General features: G+C 45.6%; 1 protein-coding gene across 2 annotated transcripts in view; it reads right to left on the reverse strand.

Annotated features, from left to right (window-relative positions):
• The window catches only part of HADHA (hydroxyacyl-CoA dehydrogenase trifunctional multienzyme complex subunit alpha), a 38,268-nt gene that overhangs the window by 15,103 nt on the left and 2,344 nt on the right, over positions 1–20,821 (reverse strand). Inside the window, exons 2-12 of one of the 2 annotated variants that reach the window (XM_073335494.1) lie at positions 20,321–20,406; positions 16,775–16,816; positions 16,610–16,680; positions 15,487–15,620; positions 12,115–12,253; positions 10,855–10,974; positions 10,676–10,778; positions 6,274–6,396; positions 5,345–5,463; positions 4,279–4,335; positions 368–477 (exon numbers count right to left, since the gene is read on the reverse strand). In XM_073335494.1, the coding sequence (XP_073191595.1) occupies positions 368–477; positions 4,279–4,335; positions 5,345–5,463; positions 6,274–6,396; positions 10,676–10,778; positions 10,855–10,974; positions 12,115–12,253; positions 15,487–15,620; positions 16,610–16,680; positions 16,775–16,816; positions 20,321–20,406 (1,104 nt within the window). The remainder of the gene's footprint in view (positions 1–367; positions 478–4,278; positions 4,336–5,344; positions 5,464–6,273; positions 6,397–10,675; positions 10,779–10,854; positions 10,975–12,114; positions 12,254–15,486; positions 15,621–16,609; positions 16,681–16,774; positions 16,817–20,320; positions 20,407–20,821) is intronic. The other variant, XM_073335493.1, reaches the window with a different exon arrangement.

A 20,821-nucleotide genomic window follows, 5' to 3' on the forward strand; every position in this document is an offset into this window, starting at 1 on the left:
TCTGTGTGCGAATTTCGTTATCTTTGTCAGAGTCAACGCAATTCAAGCAGCAGACAATCCCTGGGAAGACAAAGTTCCTAGTAGGAATGCTGGTTAACCTCGAGGCAGATCACCAGTCTGAACACATTTCTATCTGACAGCAGTAACCCAGCCAAGGCTCACCTAGAAAAAGGTATCATCAAGTGGGGAGACTATGTGCTGGTGCGAAGTCAGACCTTCCATAGGACACTGGAATTGCTTTTTTGCCACACAGCTGAACAGAACCGGCTTGCATGTCAGACCCTAATGGCTAGATGCATATGAATAGGTCTAAGATTCTCTTTACAGCTCTGACTACTATCTTTTAACCAGTCTGTGTTTAACTTACTTGACCTCTTGTTTTGGTGCCCCAAACTTGTTCTTCTTGCACTGCACCTGCCCATGGTAGAGGCCCGTCAATGCCTTGGATTCTGCAGTCATTGCAAGTTCACCGAATTTCTGAATGAAGTGGGAAAGGAAGTCAGATGTTTTGGCCTCTGGATTTAACCGTTCCAGCATTTTTAGCATGTACAACAGGGCAAAAAAATATGCTTACATTCCAGAACAGTGCAGACATTCTAGAGCTGTGCAAGCAGGCAGAGTATTGCCACCCACAGGGAGAGTACAGAATAGCCAAACCTCCAGAGGGAGAAAGGAGCAAGGGATTTCTGTGACCTCCTGAGAGCCACAGAACACTAGAGCCTCTGTGGTGACCCATCAAGTTCCAGTGGCCTCCCCCTACTTGGGGCTGCCAAAAGAACAAGCAGAAGACTGCTCTTTCAATGATATGATTTCCTGTAGTTAGCATTATCTATGGCTTCTGAAGAACCCGTCCTCCACCCCTTGGCACAATGTTCAGAGATTATACAGCCAAAAGGAGCCACTGATAGTTTAATCTGGCCTTTTGCAGACCACAGAACTTCTCTCATTCTCATCTTTTGGCTGACAGTGCCTCCTTTGTGATGAATGAGGGTGCCTGCTGGGGACTTGATTTCAGTCTGTTTCCTCTCCTGCTTTACTCCTCCCATGTCTTCAGTTGTTGCTTTCTGCTCACTTTGTAATTCTTCCTCCATTCCCTGCACACTGCTCACAGAGGGGCATCTGCTTGTGGCTCACATACACTCGGGCTGTGTAGCCAAGTGCCAGGAGAGCAGTCCACAGGTTGCTGCCTGAGCTACTCCTGTGGCCAGCTGCATTAGGAGCTGCTCTGCCACTGGGGGATGGTATATGCTCATGGAAGGGCAGGCTCCGAATCATACTCCCTGTGGATCAGGCTCCTTCCTGCTCCCTGTGGTTCCTGGAGTAACTGGAGGATCATCCTGGGAAACACCACAATAAGGATCCTACTCTCAAAGGCTTTATGCACTTGAAGCAACAATTTACATCCCTTTGTAAACCAGTTTCTACTCTTATCTAGCAGCCTGTGTCTGCTCTGAAGTCAGTGGTTTGGAGAAGCTGGTTAGCCAGCTCCCCAGGCTTTGGTCGGAATAACCTCTCAGGAGTTGTTATTTAATGAAACAAGGAAGCAGGAGGACAAGAAATGTCAGTCTGGTTAAACAGCAAAGCTCCTGGTGTTACTCAAGCGGAAATCCACCTCCAGGGAAATCAACACAGTGCACAATGTGGCAATGTGTAAAATTCACTGTGAAGGGCAAAAAGCCAGAGAAAAAAAAAACAACTTTAAGCATATTAGAAACAGGAAGCCAGTAAGAGAATCTGCAAGTCTACCTACTCCTAGGGGGCAAAGAGGAGTAATCAAATATAAAGCTATTGCTGATAAGCGGAGTGATTTCCTCACACCACTCTTCAGAGGATGTTGGGACAATCTACCCTGGACTGCTTTTTCAGTTAAGGAACTGTCAGATCAAAGCACAAGAAGAGTTTGTTCCAGCACCATCTCACATTTAGGAGGGCTGTGTCACCAGGAACAGAAAGGTACACCCAGGAGTCCTGCGGGAAGAGAAACCTTCCAGAACAGCTACTGTGTCAGAGGACTGGAGGGTCAAAAAAGGCACAGGGGCTCCTGGGATTTAGGATATGAGCCATACTTCAGTACCAGGTACCCAGGTTGAAGTGATTACAAAAAAACACCCCCAGGTAAACAGGATATGGGACTATCCAGCACGACTTCTACAAAGGAAACCCGGGTCTCACTAATCTATTAGCAAAAAGAACAGGAGTACTTGTGGTACCTTAGAGACTAAAATTTATTTGAGCACAAGCTTTCGTGAGCTAAAACCCACTTCATCGGATGCATGGAGTGGATTATATAGCTCATCTTAACTGATCACTCTCGTTATAGTGGGTATGGCAACACCCATTTCTTCATGTTGTGTGTGTTATATATCTATATCTTCCTACTGTATTTTCCACTGCATGCATCCGATGAAGTGGGTTTCAGCCCACGAAAGCTTATGCTCAAACAAATGTGTTAGTCTCTAAGATGCCACAAATCCTCCTCGTTCTTTTTGCTGATACAGACTAACACGGCTACCACTCTGAAACTAATCTATTAAGATTTGTTGAGCATGTCCACAAAACAGAGAACTGAATAATTTGGACTTTCAAAGAGACTTTGATAGAGCCCCTCCTGAAGCTATTAAGAAAACCAAGTAGCCATGGGAAAGTGCAGGGTAAAGTTCTGACCCAGAGCGAAAACTGGCTGAGACAAAGAGCAGAAGTGGCCAGTTTTCATTATGGCAAATGGGATACCCCAAGGGTCTGTACTAGGGCACATGTTAAATATTCATGACCTGGAAAATGGGATTAACAGCGAGATGGAAAAACATGCAGATGACAAATTAAGTGGGTTAGTCAAGAATAAAGAATGACGGATGTACCCAACCTAGGTGAATGGACAACATGGCAGAGGAAATTCAGCACTGACAAGGTACAAGGGAACATTTGTTGGAAGGAATAATTTGAATTGCTCATTCATGTTATTGAGTTCTGGAACTATTCAGGGAAAAGATCTGGGTATCACTGTGGACAGCTCTATAAAACCGCCTGCCCAATGCAAAGCAGCAATCAAAAAAGGAAACAGTGTTAGGATGTAGAAGGAACGGAACAGAAAATAACGAAATTATAAAGCCATTATACAAGTGAATACTATCCCATTGCCCAGAACACTGTGCTTCGTTCAGGTTAGCCTGTTACAAAACACAGTAACAGAAATAGAGGGTTTCAGAGTAACAGCCGTGTTAGTCTGTATTCGCAAAAAGAAAAGGAGTACTTGTGGCACCTTAGAGACTAACCAATTTATTTGAGCATAAGCTTTCGTGAGCTACAGCTCACTACAGCTACAGCATCTGATGAAGTGAGCTGTAGCTCACGAAAGCTTATGCTCAAATAAATTGGTTAGTCTCTAAGGTGCCACAAGTACTCCTTTTCTTTTTGAGAAATAGAGGGATCAGAGACAGGTGGGGAAAGACTTCCACATGAGACTAAGATTCAAATCGTTTAGAAAAGGACCAAGGAGACATGCTAGAGGAATACAAAACAAACGGTGCTGAGTAGATACGTGCTGTGCTTATTTATAGTTTCTCATACTCCAAGAATTAGGGGACAGTCAGTGAAAGTGAAATGACAATGTTAAAACGTCAAAGAAAATACTTCACATGATACACAAACAACCAGTGGAACCCACTGCCACGTGGCAGAGGCCAAAAGCATCACAGAGTACTAAATAGGATTAGACATTTGTATTAGCTAAGACAGCCTAAGGGAGGTAAGCCCTTCTGCCACAAGGCAGGAGCCAACCCCTGACAGGGACTAGGAAGAAGCTTATTTATGGGAAGTTATTCTATAAATGCCCACTGGGGGTTTCTTGCGATCTCCTTTGAAGCATCTGGTACTGGCCACTGTCAGACAGATACTGGACAAGACAGACCACTGCCCTGATCTGGTATGGCAGTTCCTGTGTTTCATGCCCCCACTTCTGGCTCTGATCTCATTATGAAGCACTTGCCTACTTTACTATCAGACCAGAGTCTTTATGACCCAGGAATAGGGGACACTTTGTCCAGACTTATGAATATTTGACTACATTATCTCACTGGTTTAAAACATGCACATATGTGAGGAGATGAAGATACAGACCCAATTCCACACAGAACAGCAGCACAGGGTCACAGGATGGGTGCCCAACACTACCCCCTCCTGGGCTGTCCCTTTAAGAGCATTCCCTTGTGCAAGGCTGAAAGCAAGTTTGAGGCAAATATGCAGCTTAAGAATAAAACAAGAGTTCCACAGTATGCTTACCTGGGATTCAGCGAGGTAGCCGGCTTCATTCCCCTGCTCCAGGCCAGTCTTTACAACCTACATGCAGAAGAGACACAGTGAAAATGGGCCATTTCATACATAATGTTCTCTTTTCACGAACAATATATTTAGCAACAGGAAGAGCCCTTCCCGGCCAGTTCCAGTCATGAGATTCTCTTAGAATAATATGGAACAGATGCGCAAGAGTTCAAAACAAGCTCACAGCAACATAGTCATAGGGTAGATATCAACGGTGGGGACACTCAAGTTGCCATCAGTTTAATTCGCGCACTGAGAGCCTAGAATCTGGAATTACTTCAGTAGGGTTGTGCACAACATGGGATAGGCAAACTGACGCTCATGAGTAAACAGGAGCAGCTTAAAGCGGCTCCCCGAAAGAGGTCTCAGCTACAGAAAGCTTTAAAATAAGAGGACATTGTAGGCAAAGTTTTCAGTTGCATCTAAGTGATTTAGGAGCCTAAACACAATTGGTTCAATGGGATTTAGGTGCCTAAATCACTTAGGCACTTGAGATTTTTACTGTGCGCTTGGTCTTGTACAAACATACTATCAATGCTCCAAAGGATCTATAATCAAGTTATCTAGCTAGAGATGGGGTGAGAATGGTAAAAGGGCTGCAGTTGAAGGTTTCATGGAGGAAGCGTATTCTCTTTTATCTATCCTCCTTCCCTTTACTGTGGTTCTGGCGTCCGTCCCCCCCACCAGAATATTGGCAAGCTTGTATTTGAACAGGGATGTGTTTCCTTTTGGAAACACTTGTGAATTCCACTGAATCTGATGCACAAGCTGCTCATGCCACTAAATGGACAGACACTTGAGTGTCACGTAGCCAAATCCTCACAGCGATTTATGGCTTGATTAAGAGCAAGGGGAAGAAAAATCTCTCTCTGCGTAAGGCATTTGTATTATTCTAGCCCCCAGGAGCACCAGTCGTGAACCAGGACCCTGTTGTGCAAGGTGCTGTACAAACAATCCTTGCCCCAGTGAGCTCACTGATCTCACCCAGATGCAACATTCGTGTCATGTGACTCAGGGTGGGGGTTACCTCAATGATTTTCAGGGGAGAAGGGTAGAGTCCTTTTGTCTGCTGCTGCACCCTTTTCTCCACTGTTTTGTAGATCTGCTGCCTCACAAAGGGAACAGACAGGGCATAGTCTGTCAGTTCTGCAAGAGGACACAAGGCAACACTTCAGTGATCTGGCATATGCCCAAGTCCAGCCCTTACATGGACACTAGCTAGTCAGCTACAGTGACCAGTGTGGATGCTACAGCTCTGACTCGCTAACTTTCTATGGAAGGAGGAGAAGAGAGGTGCTCACCTTAAATCCTGTTACTAAATATGGCTAGCACAGATCTGATTAGAGGGCAGACCATTTAGACAGTGGAACTTTCTTACCATCCATTCCAAGGTGATAAATTCCACGGAGAGCCGAAGGCTGCTCCTATGGAAATCAAAGGCAAGAACTCCAATTGACTTCAGTGGAGCAGGACTTTATAGCGAGATGTAGTGGCTTCCTCAAACTCCATTAAATAAGGATTATAACCATTACCCACTTGTGAAAGTGCTTTTCTAAAGGGGATCAAAGCCGCATTCAGTGCACAAGTTGGGATGCAAAACGTGGCACTTACCCCAGTCTAGCCAGTGGACACTGTGGGCAACTACAGCAGAAGTTCCATCAATGTACCTTGGTCCCAACTCCCCACTTCCTACTACTCCCGTCAGGGGCCCTTCCACACAGCTCTGCCAATGCACCTTCGTTCTGATGTGCAGCCCGCTTTGCTCCTAATCGGAGACCAGCAATCCTGCCAGTTCAGGGGTTGCCACAGTATGGCTACTGCTGTCTAAAACTAGGCCAATTTAATTCATGAGGGATTTCTTGAGGATTTCAAAATCATGTCTCTAGAGGCAGAATTGAATTAACCCACTAAGAAGCCTTTAAGTTAAGCTTTGTTGCCTGTATCACATGCACTTACTCTGGACCAGTCCTTTTTCCCTTTTGGGGGACACTGTCTTATCGGCTAGTCCTCTGGCAAAGCCAATCGCTACCTCCTCCAGGTACTCAATTGTTCGTTCTTCTGGACTTTTGGTGCCTGGTCCTAGGAACACAGAAAGGATGGGTCAGAGAGGGGGAATGCAGCCTGCAGGATTACATGATGGGGAGGTATTTTGTTAGAAACAGCTCTCTCTGTAAAGATCAGGCCAAAGTGGACGCACCTCTGCTGATCTCTATAGCTCCACCCCAGACCACAGAACTGTTTTATCTGATAGAGAAATCAAGTACCAAAGAGTTAAGCAAACAGCTTTTAAGGAAGGCACAAAGCTGTAATTTAGCTTCAACATTATGGCATTTTCTGAGTAACGCCAGTGCGGGTGGGCTAACAACCTCACAGGACTAGGCAGTGAGTATATTAGCCATTGCTGGATGCAGCTTTGTAGCCGGACTGGTCCCAGGATATTGGAGACCCAAGGTGGGTGAGGTAATATATTTCGTTGGATCTTCAAGCTCCACAGAGCTCTTCTTCAGGTCTGGGAAAGGTAACCAGAGTGCCACAGCTAAATACGAGATAGAACAAACTGTTCAGCATAAGTAGTTAACACATTGTACCATGGAGGTCATCTCCCTAGACACCAACATCCCTCACAGTGACAGCATCGTCGTCTGCCTCGAATAGCTACAAGACAATGGGCAACACTCAGATCTCCACCCCAAACCTTTTCAACTAATACATGTCAGCCTCACCTATCATAATTTTACATTCAACAACAAAACACTTTGTCCAAACCCTGGGAACAACCTTGAGTACCAGGATGGCTTCCCAATATGTACACCTCTGCATAGAATTGAATAGAATAATAGAATATCAGGGTTTGAAGGGACCTCAGGAGGTCATCTAGTCCAACCCCCAGCATGGGGGTGCATGGGTCACCTTGAGGAAGAATTTCTGGAAAAAAAATACATCACAAAACCAATGATGTACCTGAGATACATTGATGATATTTTCATCCTCTGGACAGATTACCTAACCTCCCTCGTAGATTTCTATCACAACTTCAACAACCACCACCCATCCATCCATCAAATTCTCTGGAACACTCCCAAACCAGCATCAACTTCCTAGACACCATGATCAGCTTCAGCAATGGAACCCTACAGACAACTACATTCAAGAAACCCAGTGATTACCAGACTTACCTTCACTGATCCAGTAGCACCCCAGACACCCCAAGAAATCAGTTATTTACAGCCAGGCACTGAGATACCACAGAATAAGCTCCAAGGAGAAAGTCTGGAATATGCACCTTAACAAGCTCAAAACCACCTTCAAACAAGGACACTCCACCTGAGAAGTAGACTACACCATGGAACAGGCCACCCAGATACCCCAAGAGAACCTGCTTCAATATGTGGGGGGGAGGGGGGGAACCCTTCTGACCACCTCTCCCCCTCCAACTCTGGAACCCATAGGAGGTATCATTAAGTTATTACAAACCAGACTCTATGGGGACCACATCCTGAAAGAAATCTATCCCAAACCCTCTCTTAAAAAAAACCCTAACCTCACCATCAGAAGCAAGCTCTCCACAGACCAGGGCACCCCAGCTCAAAGCAGCACAAGACCCTACCATAAGAATTGCCAAACTTGTAGGCATTATAATGATCAATACTCAAGCTCAACAACTTTCAGGATCCATGGGTCTTACTTACACAGGCCTATCACAACATGCGATGTACCTCATCCAGTGCACTAGATGCCCAACAGCAGCTACGTGGGTGAAACCAGACAATCACTATGCTCCTGAATGAACTCACACAAAACACAAGGACAAGCACTCCTCATCACCCAAGGGTGAACACTTTTTACAAAGTGATCACTCCATATCTGACCTCTCCATCTTCATCCTCAAAGGAAACCTGCACAACACCTTCAAAAGATGAGCCTGGAAGTTTACATTCAAAACTTTGCGAGACACTGAAAATCGTGGATTTAGGTCTGTCGTGTAGACCTGGCCTATGTCGGTATAACCACGTCGCTTGAGGTGCGAAAAATCCACACGCCTGAGCGACAGCCATGTCGACGTTAACCTCCCATGTCGACAGCACTATGTCAACGCGACAGCTTCTCTCGTTGACCTAGCGATCATCTCTCGTGGAGGTGGAGCGACTACGCTGGCAGGAGAAGCTCTCGCCTGTTAGCGTCGGAGCATCTTCACTCAAGCGCTACAGTGGCGCAGCTATGCCAATGCAGCACGTTCAGTGTAGACCTGCCCTTAAAGGCACTGGATTGATGGCTTATTACATCCATCTGTAACCCACTATTTACCCTACGACTGCAGAGGCATTAACTGCCCACTTCACCCCGAATAGTCCCTTTCAATGGGGGTTAACTACTTATGCTAAACAATCCATCCTATCCTCTCCTACCTTGCATTTAGCGGGGACATTCGGAGGGCTTGTCCACACTTGAAATGCTACAATGGCACCACGGTCGTGCTTCCGCATAGACACTACTGACACCAAGAGGAGAGAGTCTCCTGTTGACGTAGGTAATCCACCTCCCCCAGAGGCAGCAGCTAGGTCTATGGAAGAATTCTTCCGCTGCTCTTGTGCTGTCAACACTGGGGATCAGGTTGGCTTAACTATGTTGCTCAAAATTCATGGCACCTTCATAATAAGCCAAGATGATTTGAAGGTACAGCAAGGAATATTTGCCCCTTTTTGAAGTGCAGCGCGATGCTGGGTAAGTGACCATAAAGGGTTTACATCAAACTCACCGACATGCTGGGGCACTTCTAAATGTCAATTTACCGAATTAGAAGAAAGCTGACCGTGTTAATCCAGACAAGATGGAGAGATGCAAGATACAGAAGCAAGGGACCTTATCCATTGCACTTGTGGAGGACAGGAAGACAGCATTTTCAGTTGAGAGTTTAAAAGGCCTACACACTTCCTTCACCAGGTGTTGGCCCAAGGAAACAAGCACAATAATTGACTATTATGGCAGGATCAGCTGCCAGAATTTAATAGTGCACAATAATTTCCATTCTAAGCCCCATTTTCAGATGCTTAAAGCTTTCTTGAGTTTTCACTTTTTGGGCTAAAGCTTCCCCACTCCAATAAGCCACTGGCCAATAAAGGTCCCTCAGTGCAGGAATAGCAGGGATCAACAGATTTAGCACTTCAGATCATGACTGCAATTGGCAAGGCATTTTCCCCTTCTAACTGAAAGTGAATTAGCAATTTTGAGTGCCCAAAGCTCTGGGGTTCTCCCATCACTGGAGAAACAGCAGATCACCTATCATTATGCAGAGCACAGATACTGCCCTGAAATCCAGGTCTTGGGATATCCATTACCTTTAATAAGAACAGCCATACTGGGTCAAACCAAAGGTCCATCTAGCCCAGTGTCCTGTCTTCTGACAGTGGCCAGTGCCAGGTGCCCCAGAGGGAATGAACAGAACAGGGAATCATCAAGTGATCCATCCCCTATCGCCCATTCCCAGCTTCTGGCAAACAGAGGCTCAGAACATCATCCCTGCCCATCCTGGCTAATAGCCATTGATGGACCGGTCCTCCATGAACTTATCTAGTGCTTTTTTGAACCCTGTTATAGTTGGGGCCTTCACAACATCCTCTGGCAGAGTGTTCCACAGGTTGACTCTGCATTGTGTGAAGAAATACAGCCTTATGTTTGTTTTAAATCTGCTGCCTATTAATTTCATTTGGTGACCCCTAGGTTCTTGTGTTATGAGAAGGAGTAAACACCATGTTCTTAGTTACTTTCTCCACACTAGTCATGATTTTATAGACTTCTACCATATCCCCGCCCCTTAGTAGTCTCTTTTTCAAGCTGCAAAGTCCCAATTTTATTAATATCTCCTCATACAGAAGCTGTTCCATACCCTTAATCATTTTTGTTGCCCTTTTCTGAACATTTCCAATATATCTTTTTTGAGATCAGGCGACCACATCTGCATGTAATATTCAAGATGTGGGTGTACCATGGATTTATCACTTGATGTGCTCAATTAGTAAGACATGATCAATGAAGAATGCAGGTCCTATCCAAATTTATCTGCTCACAAAAAGGGAAACAGATCCACTCTGAATTCTAACCTTGACAAATTCGTTTAGCTTATGTAAAACATATGCTCTGCACCCTGAATACCCTGCACTGTGATTCCTGTTCCCTCCCCAAAAGCTGAGATTCTGGAAACGAGCACCCAGCCCAGATGATAAACTCTATATCCCATTAGATGAATGACCGCATCAAAGACTTCTCTACCCATTTAATCAAATTGGAGGAATTAATCCAAAGGGCAACAGATTAGTCCCTTAAGTAGTTTTAAGACAATTCTTGAGTCTTAGCCACTGACCTAGTGGATCAACCAATTGGTCAACCAGCCCCATCCTCTTTGCTCTGTCAGCACGGATGTTCTTCCCTGTCAGCATCATGTCAAAGGCAGCAGGAAGTCCCACCTGGAAGACAGACAGAGGGCGTCAGACCTGGAGATAGCGATGTGAAGGAAAGGAACTGCGCATCCTCTTAACTTACCATCTTTGGCAGCCTCTGAGTACCCCCTGCACCTGGCAGTAGACCCAGTAACACCTCGGGTGTGCCCAATACTGTCTTCTTGTCCTTGGTAGCTATTCTGTATTGGCAGGAGACAGCAACCTTGGAGGAGACAAAAATATATCCAATAGAATAGTTTGCACTTCCAGAACATCTCACTGCGGAAAATGCCAGGGCCCATCAATACACCCCATGGCCACCCTCTACGTGAGCAGAACTGCCTGGGACTCCCTCTTTGTCTCCGCCAGCTCTGGAGATGGACATTGGGTCCTATGTGGTCACAGATCCCAGCTGCACCCCAATCAGGGTCCTTTAAAAAGCATCTGGTTCTAACTGGCTAATCTCATTAAGTGCAATCAGAGCATAATCTTATTTACAGATTAACCCTGTGGCTCTGAAGATGGCATTTACCCCCATGCTGACACCAAGCCCAGACTCTTCACGAGATCGGTGAGGTCTAGATAGCACAGAGACAGGCCGAGGGACGCAACACACGAGCCTTGAGATTTCATTCCTAGCAATAACAATCTTGCATTTGAACAATGCCTTTCATCCAGAGACACCAGAAGAGCCTTGCAGTTTACAACTTTCAGGCTAACCACTTATTGCCTACCACGCTCTGAGACAAGATCCTCTCACCTTCCTATCCTCACTAGGGGCATGCAGTAGCTATTTGATAGCGCATAACACTAAACAGTTCAGACTAGGAAGTAACACTGTACCCATCTGAAATTACAAGGGGACTGTAGATAGGATGGGTACAATTACTCAAGGTGGGATCTGGCCAAGACACCCATTTTACACCCCCACTCTAACAAGGGCCTATAAAGGAACACAAGTGGTCAGGACCTGAACTGTCTCTCTCAACTGCAGTAACACACCCCCTAGCACAGCGCTAAGGTAGCGGATCAACACGGGGACAGAGGGACATCTGTCAAGACACCAATGTCTCTTGCGGCAGCTCTAGTATTCTCCCTGCAGGCCTCCCATCCAAATACTGGCCTGGTCCATCCCTGCACTTAGATCACAATGTCTCACAAGCTAAGCAGAAGGATGACTATGCCAGAGACCTCAAATGCAACAAAACAGGTCATTTACCATAAACAGAATTCAGCAGGTTTGCCGGCTGCCATGAGGCCTGAAATCCCATTTCTGTACTCTTAGGAATGGAGCTGAATTCTCCCAAGTAGCCCAGAGACCTCTGCAGCATCTGCCCTGCAGCCCTGAAACTCCCTACAGTACCTCTAGTCCTCCTCCCAGGCAGGAGCCGCTGATGGCAGCAACTATGGGCTTTGGAGATTTTTCAAGTTTCTCAAACATCTTCTGTCCTTCCTGAGAAAGCTGCGTCACTTCCTGAATGGTCTTGCAGGATTCGATCATACTGCAGCAGGGTAGAAAGACGGATCAGATGTGCATAGCAGTGCGGAGACAGCATCAGTGAAGTGGGGAGTGCTTCAGGCACGGCTTCCTACCCCCCACAGCTTTATTAAGAGAGATGCAGGATCAGTATAACCCCCTAGCCCTAGGGTGCCAAGCAATGCAGGAAGTCTGCTAAGACTGGTGGGCTGAACCACTGCATTAGAGTGCGTCTGCAGATCAAATGCAGGGGGGAAAGAGCTCACACAAAAGGCTTTGCAAACACTTGCCTCTTCGGGAGGGTGGAGGAGAGTAGGATAATTTGTAAAGCAGCACTCTGATCTCACACACTCAGCCAATTTGAAATGGCTAGCCGGTTAGTGTCCTTTGGAACCAGCCAGCAAGGGCCAGGAGAGCAGGATCTTCATGCTGAGGCCAAAGGAAGCCTTTGAATTCAACCTGTCTTTTTTCAAAAAATAAAAATAAAATACTCGCTCTGGCTGGTCTCCTCCTCCTCCAAGGCACATTTTATAGAGAATCTCTTCCCTTCCCGGGGTGGGCAAGGAAAACAGTGAGCTGTTGAAGGGCACAGAGATTACAGCTGCCCCCTGGCCAAGTAGCTGCTTGTGACGTTATTGACATGAACTGGGACTGTATAGATCATTGTTGCAACCAAGGTCCTGTAGTGGCACCAAATCTTGTACAAAGGGGGTCAAATAAGGTGTCTCAGACAAGGTGATGGTTGGCTGGTTAGGATTATGCTGTCTCTGGGCATGTACCATTTTTGTATTTAAAGTTATAAGTATTGGCTCTAGACTGTCTGTAGTTCAAACTTGTGCTCTGCTTCTGGGTGACCCAGACAAGTTGGTGTCAGCTCTGCCTAGCCTGCTGGATGGCCCGTTAAGGACCATCAGCTGTACAGCTGAGCCACTGAGAAAAGGCAGATACGCCTTGTGACTCAGCAAGGTCTGCAGGGACCTGCCTATGGACAGAACTCGGAGGGCATGGCTACACTTGCAGATGTAGAGCGCTTTGAGTTAAACCAGCCTTCATAGAGCACAGTAGGGAAAGCGTTGCAGCCTGTCCACACTGACAGCTACAAGCGCACGGGTGTGGCCACATTAGCAGCTCTTGCAACAGCCACGGAGAGCAGTGCATCGTGGTCGCTATCCCAGCATGCAAGTGGCTACAACGTGCTTTTCAAATGGGGGGTGTGGTGGAGTGGAGTGTGACAGGGAGTGTGTTGTGTGTATGTGGGGGGAGAGAGAGTAGCTTTTTGGGGGGCCTGAGAGCATGTCAGCATACTGTCTTGTAAGTTCAGACAGTCCCCCCCTCCCTCAAGGGCATTCCACAGTAATGGTTCCTTTGTCTCGGAGCAGATAAGCAGCCCGCTGTCAGAACTGGAGCTTTCAAAAGGCATATCCGCATTCCTACAGCGAGTTCAAAACAAGGAGAAGAGCGGCTACTTGACTTAAGGGGATTATGGGATGTTTCCGGAGGCTGATCAGAGTGCAGTAATGCAACACCTCATTCACACTGATGCCCGGTCATTTCAGTCAAGGCGCAACATGCATTAAGTTATCCAGCACACGGCATGAAAAAAACCTTCTCACCGAGGTGGAGTACCAGGAGTGCTCTAGCCATGGAGTCAGAGTGTGCTACGTGCCTTGCCAGTGTGGACGGGGAGTGAGCTAGGGTGCCCGGGGCTGCTTTAATGCGCTCTAACTCGCAAGTGTAGCCAAGCCCTAAGGTTTTTTTCATGCCATGTGCTGGATAACTTGTCTTTGGAACAAAGAAAGAGAGGCCACATAGCAAGAGACTATAAAAGGTTGCTGCAGCACCTTCACCTTGCCTTCAATCCTGCTTCTTACCTCTGGAGGGACTTTGCTACAAACTGAAGCTCTGAACAAAAGACTGAATGACCCATCCCAGCTGTGGATGTACTCCAGAGACTTGATCTGAACCTGCAGTTTATTCCATCACTGCTGCAAGCCTGAACCAAGAACTTTGCCATTACTGTATGTAATTGATTCCATTTAACCAATTCTAGCTCTCATCTTTTCCTTTTATGAATAAACTTTTAGATTCTAAAGGATTGGCAACAGCGTGATTTGTGGGTAAGATCTGACTTGTATATTGACCTGGGTCTGGGGATTGGTCCTTTGGGATTGAGAGAACCTTTTCTCTTTTACTGGGGTATTGGTTTTCATAACCATTCGTCCCCATAATGAGTGGCGCTGGTGGGGATACTGGGAAGCTGGAGTGTCTGAGGGAATTGCTTGTGTGACTTATGGTTAGCCAGTGGGGTGAGACCAAAGTCCTCTCTGTCTGGCTGGTTCCGTTTGCCTTAATAGAAAAAAAAAACAAAAAAACCCAGCTGTAACTGCCCTGCTCTAAGTAATTTGTCCTGAATTGATACTCTGAGAAGTGTCCCACCACAGGCAGCATTGTTACACTGCTATTTCCAGAGAACCCACAATATGAAACCTTGGGTATGGAAAGAAGTCTCCCACGTCACCCTGAAGTCTAGATGTGCTAACAACTGAGCAGACGGAGTTTAGCAGAGAGCAAACCAGAGTTCACTGTTAACCCTCAGACCAGCAAGACAGTGTGCAGTTTGTGTTTAAACATCCCAACAGCAGGGAAGTCCAAAACGCTGCGTATCCAAAAGGCAGCAACTTGCCAATGCAAGGAACCTGAGGCCTACAGCACATACCTTCCTTTGATGCGTGGCTCATATCCCAGCATACAATGCTCAAGCTAGCTAGGCTGTTTAGCTCATGGTAATCAGTTGGGAAACTGTTTTTCCACCACCATGAACGCACCTCTGCATTCATGGAAGTGCTGGCAATGTGTTAGAGTTTAGTGGGCCGCACTGACCAGCCATGATCCATAAATTCCAAGGCCAGAAGGGACCATCGTGATCACCTAGTCTGACCTCCTGCATAGCACAGGCCAGAGAACTTCCCCTAAATAATTCCTAGAACAGATCTTCTAGAAAGACATCCAAAAAATTGTCAGTGATGGGGAATCCACCATTCCAAGCTATCTCAGCTCCAGGTCCTGGTAAGCAAACCTCTGTCAAGATACACAGGGATAGATCTGGTGATCAGACTGCTGTCTCACTATTGAGGAAGCACAGATAGCAAGCTCATGTCACACAGGATCCCAGATCATAAGAGAATAGTCCTGTCCGCTAACAAAGACAATGTGGACAAAGCACCAGTCAGCAGGTGGCTTTTACTCCCCAATACTTACTTGATATCAGCCCCAGCAATGAAGCAGCCTGGCTTTGCAGAGATTAGGACAGCACTTTTGACCGCCTCATTGGCCCAGATTTCGTTCATTACCTCTGTGAACTCTGATTGCAGTTGTTTGGACAAAGTGTTGACCTGCAGACAACAAATGAACACTGTAAATACAGAATAAAGACAGAGGCAGAGTTCAGCCCCTCATGGAGCGCATGCCTTTGTTTCCCCACTTTAAAAAAAAAGACTTCAAGGGAAAAGAAAGAACCGCTATAAAAAGCCAAAGCTTAGTGGCAGGCAGGAATGGAAAAGTCCACTTCCCCTCCTTCAAATTCCCCAGAGCAAGTAACTCCCTCTTGTTCGACACCTTCGTATACTTGTTTCATGCAGGGCAGAGGATACATAGCTTGGGAATTTCCCGGGACAGCAGGGAAAGCCTATCGCCTGGTACAATTATAATGCTGTATTCAGCCAAATTACTCAGGGCAGAGTTCTGCTATAAAGTCTGATACCTTGAGTCTGTGCCACAGGAACACAGGAATTGCACAGCAGACTGCAGTGATTCATCTAGTTCAGGGGCCTGTCCTTGACCCTTGCCAGTACCAGGTGCCTCAAAGATGAAACCTCACAACGTGCTATTATGAAATAACCTGCCCATAGGGGAAGTTCCCTCCTAAAACTCGTCAGACAGTGATTGGTTTGTGATCTAGAGCATCAGGATTTATGACCCCTTTAAACGGTTAAGTTCTATATACTATAGCTATGAATGTTCTTCATTATACATAAAAATGGATCATCTGTTTTGAAACCTAGTAAGCTCTTGGACTCAATGAGATCTTGTGGCAATGAATTCCACTGGTTAGTTTACTGTGTACAGAAATTTCCCTTGGTTAGCTTTAAATGCATTTCCCTTCAATTTCAGCAGATACCCCCTTACTCTTGTAGAAAAGAGTAAAAGGAGCACCTGACATACCTTCTCATTTGTTACAGCTTGTTATAGATTGTGTCCCCTCCAATCTAAACCATGTATCCTCTAATAATTTTCAATGCCTTCTCTGAACTATTACTTCTGTTCTCACTTTATCCTTTTTGAAAAAGGAATGTCTAGTAATCATAGGGGATTAAAGCAATACCTTTGAATCTGGCGAGTTGAAACGTACAACTGCAACATCTCCTTTGACATCATAGTTAACATGAGTTCTAGCTGTAAACAAGAGGCAAAATATCTCTCAGAATTATGTTCTTACTGGATTTTCACAGAAAAGGTCACAAACCATAGTCAGTCTCTTTACACTTACCTTGACGAGAAGAGGAGCTGGCAACATTCCGGCAGGCGTAACCTAAGGAAGAGAAGTTCACAGGAGTTACAGGCTTTCCCAAAAAACTAGTGCAGCCACATTTAAGTTATATTGTCCTCAAGGCAGCCACTGAGTGAGATTTTTAGTTCCTCCCCCACCCACATATCAAATAGTCAATAGCTTCTACAAAGATTCTTCAGTAAGAGCATAGAAGTCATGCAGGCCACTGTTTGTGTGACCTTCGTGCCACAGACCTCGTACTGGTGACTTTCCAGCATCATGAATACCAACACAAGAGGCCTATAGAGCTCGGTATTAACCATGGATGCTGCAAGTGGAACGGAGTGTTGAACTATGCATGATGACCGCAAAGGCAAACACCTGTTTGTTCATGTGTAGCAAGCTGAAGAGCCATCTCAGACTACAGAGATTCCAGGACATGGTGCATTCTGGAGAGTTCCAAGCCCAGAAATCAGACATTAGAAATTTCTCCTCAGCTATGGCAGACCTGCCCTAGCAGAATGAATTCTCCAGCACAGTCCTAAATATCATATGGACGAAGGCTTCCCCTACTTCCCTGGGGGGATTGGTCTAATCTACAAGGAATGCGTGACAAGCTACATAGGACGCTCCCACAAATACATGTTTCTTCTCTCCCCCTGCTCTCAATGCTAACAAAATAGCTCAGTCACTACCCCTGACCATTGCATGTGCCAGTCTTTAGATAAACTTGCCCTCTTCGAGTGCAGTCAGAGGGCCCCACAAGTCAGAATAAGTGAAAAGGGACATTTAAGCTTTGACCTTCAGAACCTCAGCAAGAGAACCCCCTTTCCTGCCCCCTGAAGCTAGCATCTTACATTTTTGCCTCCAGTTATCCCTATTGTTACTCTAAAATCCCTCGCACTTCTGTTCAAGTGACCTTCACCTTGGACAAAAGCTTCTTCCAATGCAACACTGGGCTGCCCCTAGCTATGGCAGGGAACAACTGTTTTTCCCATGTCTGTGGGAGCCACTATTGAGAGTCAAACCACCAAAAATGCTGCTCTTCAAACCGGTACGTTGGCAGCAACCAGCCATTAGATTACAGAATACCACACTGGTTTATTTCCAGGGTGCCAACCCAGGAGGCAGACTATCCCTATCCCAAAGGCAAAACAACCTGGGAAATCCAGGAAAGGGAATAAGTATGGTGTGATGAATCTCCAACCAGCCAGTGGGGTCAGACAATGATTAATCAGCCATCCAGCACTTTGCTTCGCAAACAAGTACTTATCCCCTCCCCCACAGCCATGTCATCTTGGCTCGGAGCTGCTCCATGCACTTTCCCCCACATTTCTAAATGGTCTCCTCCTCTGAAGGGAGGGAGTGACCTTTATCCTAAATTTCATCATGCCCAGGCTCAAGGTAAACTGCTGTGGGAGAATGGAAAAAGTGCATCACATTTCTATTCCTTTCTGAAATGGTGGGAGTGATGTATTCTCGGCAACATCTTATTAAGAAATTAGTCTCCTGGTTTTGATTTCAAGACTATTTTTAAGAGGATTTTTGACCAAGTCTGAGGCCCAGATTACAAACCCTGTGTGAAATCTTTGATAGCCTTAAGATTCTAGCCTCGGGAGTGCCTAGGCTTCGGTAATTGAAAGGCCAGCCAGCCAAATGTAGCGCTCACATTGCCCGCGTCTTTGTAACGGATGCAGCAACTTGAGACTAGAGGCCCCAGCACAAAATGATCCATCTTGTCATTTGGAGTAAAACGTAGCATTTCATAGTGTGGCTTTTGCAGGCCACAGTCCGGTGATAAAGGGCAGTAGTGTGCTGCTTTGTAGAACTTGCTCAATTTAGCCCCTGGGTTGCACCACACTATCCAGGGCAGCAAAAGGGAGAAATGAGATGAACAATGGAGACTAAATTACAAGAACAGGACTGGTAGCTTCCCCAACCCCTTCCTCCCACCCCCAAGAGTCTGCACTAGAGTCATAGCCAGATCGAAAAGTCTGGGGAGCGTGACATGGGTCACTAACAGATGTATTTTTATATATAGAGTAAGGGTTTGCAATTGGATATGTTGACAGTGTCCTAGACTTCACCTAATAGGTCTACCTTTTTAAAGATAGAGAATCTCTTATTTCATGAAGTTATGCAAGTAACTGATTGGCTGAATTAGCCCCCTCCCATTTCCATGGTCTAACATGCCTTTGCTTCTTCTCTTAAGTTCCCCTTAAACACTTTCCGGGAAGCTCTCTACAACCATTTTTAAGGAGTTTCAGCAAAACATACTAAACGTACACAAAGCTAAAAAGATACCAAGAATCTGGAACAAAACATGCTAAACTTTACTATATCCACTCCCCCTTCCTCCGCCACATTGTCTATTTAGACTGCACGCTCTCTGTGGCAGGGACCTTGTCACTATCATTATCGCAAGACAGCTAAAAATTTTGGTGACCTAGTAATAGTTATGCAAAAGCAGTGAAATACTTTTGATATCTGTTATCCTGGAAAATGTGTCTTTATAAAGTTGCAGAGGCCAGAACGCTCGTGGAAAGCAATAACCAGGCTTAAAACTCAACCACAGTAAAATGTGGCTTAGAGGCAGTTTACAGTAACAGCATTGTTACTTTAAACTGCAAATCATTTACAACTAGCAGCATGAATAGATAAAATCCTCTTGCACTTTCTAAAGGAACACCAGCAGGCCTCTAGCTTTTTTTAAATTCCTTATATAATTGTCAAAATTATACTGGAACTGAAAGACTTAAGTCTAGATGTTGTATTCTTCACCCTGCTTGGACAATGAAAAGAGATTAGTCAGTTTCATTTCTGTTGACCATTTCTAGTCAATTCCATCTTTTACTAGATTTCCAACACTGCAGGAAAAGAAAGGTTTGTTAAGAACTGCTTCAATGCCAAAAAGAATTTAGTAAAAAAAACTTCCAACACTGTTTGGTTTTGCAATAGCTTTTTTTTTTAAACCACAAAAAACAAACTGTGGAGGGGAATTGATTTCTACCTCCGTAAAACTCTGCACTCTCCATTATAGGATATCAAAAGTTTTACAGAGATTAATGAATTTCAGCTTCACAAAGGGGATGCACACGAGTCACTGAAGGCAGAATTTGACCAAGACTCACTCCTGGTGAGAATGAATAAGGAGGAAAATATCCAGCTGGACTTAGGCACTTTGATACCAGAAGAAACACCAATTTACTTGCAAAATGATCGATGCACAACTATGTAGTGCTATTATTTTGCAGAACATAACTGGATTTTTATAGATAGGGATACTGAGGCAGAGAAATTACCCACCTTGTAAACCACTAGACAGAGAGGACTATAAGGGCAAAGTAGTGTTAGGACAGTGCTGAGCTCACCAGAACTTTTATTTAGGGGAGTGTCTCCCACTGTTTGGTGGAGTATCCCTTTCCCTTGCGATGAATTGGAATATGGATGATACCCCCTCACACCATTTGCTGCCTCATTTTCTCCTAACCATTTTATTTACTTTGATCTCTTTTCCTGTACTCCCCTCCCTACCCCCCGACTCACCAGGAGATTGCATGCTGCTTGAGGTGGGGACAACAGCGTCCACAGGTGGCTCCATAGGGCCAGGCCTCTTGTGATCTGGAACTAGGCTGAGCATCAAGGGAGCAGAAAGAGAGACGCTTGGGATGGCGGGCTGTTGCCCACATTTCCACCCTACACCTGTGAGCTGAACTAGGTGCCACACGAGATGCAAGATAGAAGACTTTCAATGAGCTGCCTGTTTTACTAGCAGCTGTGGGAATCTGTCTGCAATAGCGGCGGCTCCAAGATCATGTAACTTTCCTCATGTGCTGCTCTTGTGCTCAGTCTTTGCCCTGTCAGTGGAAGTCCTGCCCTCCCCCTCCCGCCGCAGTTTGGCGAACACCGATTTAGGGTATGTGAAGAACACAAGGCTATTCCAGGCAGATTGCTTTCAACTATGATGAATAGGGGAGTCCAAACACCACCTATTTTTAAGGGAGGAGATTATCAGCCACAGCGAGAATCCTGAAAACAAGAAACTAA

The sequence above is a fragment of the Lepidochelys kempii genome, chromosome 3, assembly GCF_965140265.1.
Source record: "Lepidochelys kempii isolate rLepKem1 chromosome 3, rLepKem1.hap2, whole genome shotgun sequence".
NCBI classification, from domain to species: Eukaryota; Metazoa; Chordata; order Testudines; family Cheloniidae; genus Lepidochelys; species Lepidochelys kempii.